Source organism: Aquarana catesbeiana, linkage group LG03 (genome assembly GCF_042186555.1).
Source record: "Aquarana catesbeiana isolate 2022-GZ linkage group LG03, ASM4218655v1, whole genome shotgun sequence".
Lineage (NCBI taxonomy): Eukaryota > Metazoa > Chordata > Amphibia > Anura > Ranidae > Aquarana > Aquarana catesbeiana.
The window spans coordinates 697,125,701-697,128,296 of record NC_133326.1 but is presented as its reverse complement, the minus strand read 5'-3'; the positions used below and the strand labels follow the sequence as shown (position 1 = coordinate 697,128,296).

At 40.1% G+C, this 2,596-nt stretch overlaps 1 protein-coding gene across 1 annotated transcript; it reads left to right on the top strand.

Annotated features, from left to right (window-relative positions):
• The first annotated feature begins 1,306 nt into the window (after positions 1 to 1,306).
• On the top strand, positions 1,307 to 2,023 carry LOC141134840 (olfactory receptor 5G26-like). Its single transcript, XM_073624274.1, has one exon. The coding sequence runs from the start codon at positions 1,307 to 1,309 to the stop codon at positions 2,021 to 2,023; it is 717 nt and encodes a 238-aa protein (XP_073480375.1).
• The last annotated feature ends 573 nt before the right edge of the window (positions 2,024 to 2,596 follow it).

Below are 2,596 nucleotides of genomic sequence, written 5' to 3'. Positions count from 1 at the left end.
CAACAGAGTGCGGGCTATGGGGCATAGAGCTGCTTGTGAATTCAGGGGAACAGCTACCAGTAACATCTTGGATGTGTCCCCAGGCCACTGCGGGGAAGAAATTAGAGAGTTTCTTTGGCTTTGGTGCCTCTTTCCTCTTGCAGGTCATTCTTGCTGTTGCACCAGCCCTTAAGGAGCAGTATGAGGTGACAGGGGTGAGCAAGAGGCACCTTTATGAGGAGAGCTTTTCAGCGCTGGAGCGAAGCTGCAGGATTAGATGCCCATGCTCTAGCACAGTAGTCTTTCCCTCTATCATCATTTTCTCTAATGTACATTTTAACTTAAATTATGCTACAGAAAAAATAATCTGCTTTTGGAAACTTCATATTAAACTTTGGCAGTTGGGCCGACTTCTGTCAGACGAGCATGCTGAAAAACCAGCAGCCAGCCATCTCCCGATCAGCACTCTCAGCCAATGTCTGAGAGTGCTGGTCAGATCAGAACACAAAAGCTCAGCAAGGGAGATTGCTGTACTAACGAGCTGACAGGGTTTTTTTTCATTCAAAACTCATATTGTGTGCCAGGCTTTATAGTACATCATTCAGTCTTATAAAAGACTTCTCGGTACCTAAAACCAAGCCCAAAAATGTAATATATCACACCTTACCATTCCTTTGTAATTTAAAAAATAAATAAATAGGAAGACATAAGGTCACTAGAGATCTGGAAGGATAAACTGGAATTCATCTGTACTTGTGGAAAATGTACTTATCATGAAAAAACAAAACAAATGCAGCTGCCACATCAAAGGCCCCACAAGCTGCGATATATTACATTTCTGTTTTAGGGGTTTGACATACTTAAAGTTGAATAAACAATAGATCACATGGATAAACATTAAACTGTAATAAGCCAATAGAGGATAGGTGAAAAGATTGGCTATTGACCTCTAATAAATATTTATCTTTGATGTAAAATAAATAATGAAATCTTCAAAGAATGTCCGTTTTACATCATTTACATTATAGAAACAAAATAATGGACATAAACCATGGACACTAAAGTTTGTGTTTAAAAATGATTTCATCACACAAATAGGTTATATTGCCAAATTAGACTTGTATTACAATAAATGTTTTCTTTCCAGGAAATGACAAATAATAACCATACTTTCGTAACTGAATTTATACTTTTGGGATTTGAAGATCTTCATAATGTTCAAACGCTATTTCTATTTCTTCTGTTATTGCTTATATATGCAATCACAGTGACTGGAAACCTTCTCATTGTTGCATTAGTAGCAATTACTTACCAACTTTGGTCCCCCATGTATATTCTTCTCTCCCACCTCTCTCTGTGTGACATTATGATTATCACAAATGTGGCCCCAAAAACACTTCAAGTCCTTGTTACAGAGAAATGTCGCCAGTCGGTTCCATCATGTTACACACAGATGTATTTTTATGGAGTCTTTGCCACTACAGAATGTTTCCTGTTGTCGGTAATGTCATATGATAGATATTTGGCCGTCTGTGACCCTCTGCATTACTCATCTACTATGAAACGCGGCCTTTCTCAGTTTTTGGCTACAGTATGCTGGTTGGTTGGGTTTTTTTCCGCAATGATCACAGAGATTTTCATACTTGTGTTGGACTTTTGTGGTCCAAATATTATAGACCACTTTTTCTGTGAGCTTACTCGTATACTAGAGCTTTCCTGCTCTGACACCAAAATGGTTGACATTTGTGTCACTATCGTAGTCTCTATAATTGGAATTTTTCAGGTAGTCTTTGTCATCGTCACTTATATTTGTATTTTTATATCCATTCTTCAAATTTCTTCCATCACTGGCCGGCAGAAGATCTTCTCAACCTGCAGCTCTCATTTGGCGGTGGTTTCTATTTATTATGGGACACTCATTGCACTGTACGTGGCACAATCTAGAAGGCACTTTCAGACACTTAACAAAGTTTTATCCCTTTTAAACACAGTCATCACTCCACTATTAAACCCAATTATTTACAGCCTGAGGAAAAAGAAATAAGGCTTGCCTTGATGAAAATCTTTAACAAGAAACTTATTGAATGCTAATTAATAAAAGTATATTTGAAGCCCAGACTTTTTTTTTTGTTTTGAATAGGGAATGGTTAACCCAACAGCTTTTTTTTAAACTAGCTTTGCCTTATTGGAGAAATTACACTCCCTAGCCTGTAGACTCAACCATGAGTGAGAGAAAATCTCTCCAAATTGTGGAAGATGACCTCTTTACAGTTGTCACTGAAACAGTTTGTCACAAACCTGGTGATGGAGCCTGACATGGAGAGAAAGGCAATCTCTTACACCTCAGGCTCGGTACCCCTGGTAAAGTAACATGAGGGACAAGAGCCTGGAGTGGCACAAGTGCCTAGCAGTCCTGGTGATGACGGCTGCAGAAGAGGGGTCTGTGCACACTTGGATGCAGGCTGGATCGTGACGCAGGGCAGCAGGCTAGAAGACAATCAGCAGGCACTTGGCAGCTGGCAGGTCACAGGCAGCAAGCACTTGGCAGATGGCAGACAGCAGACTACAGGAGTAGGGATAGCCTCCACAGGCTGGACACAGAGCAGGGTCAGGCAAG

What these genes read in the sequence shown, in the direction of transcription:
- LOC141134840 (XM_073624274.1), top strand. Translation starts at nt 1,307, where the DNA reads ATGTATATTCTTCTCTCCCACCTCTCTCTGTGTGACATTATGATTATC.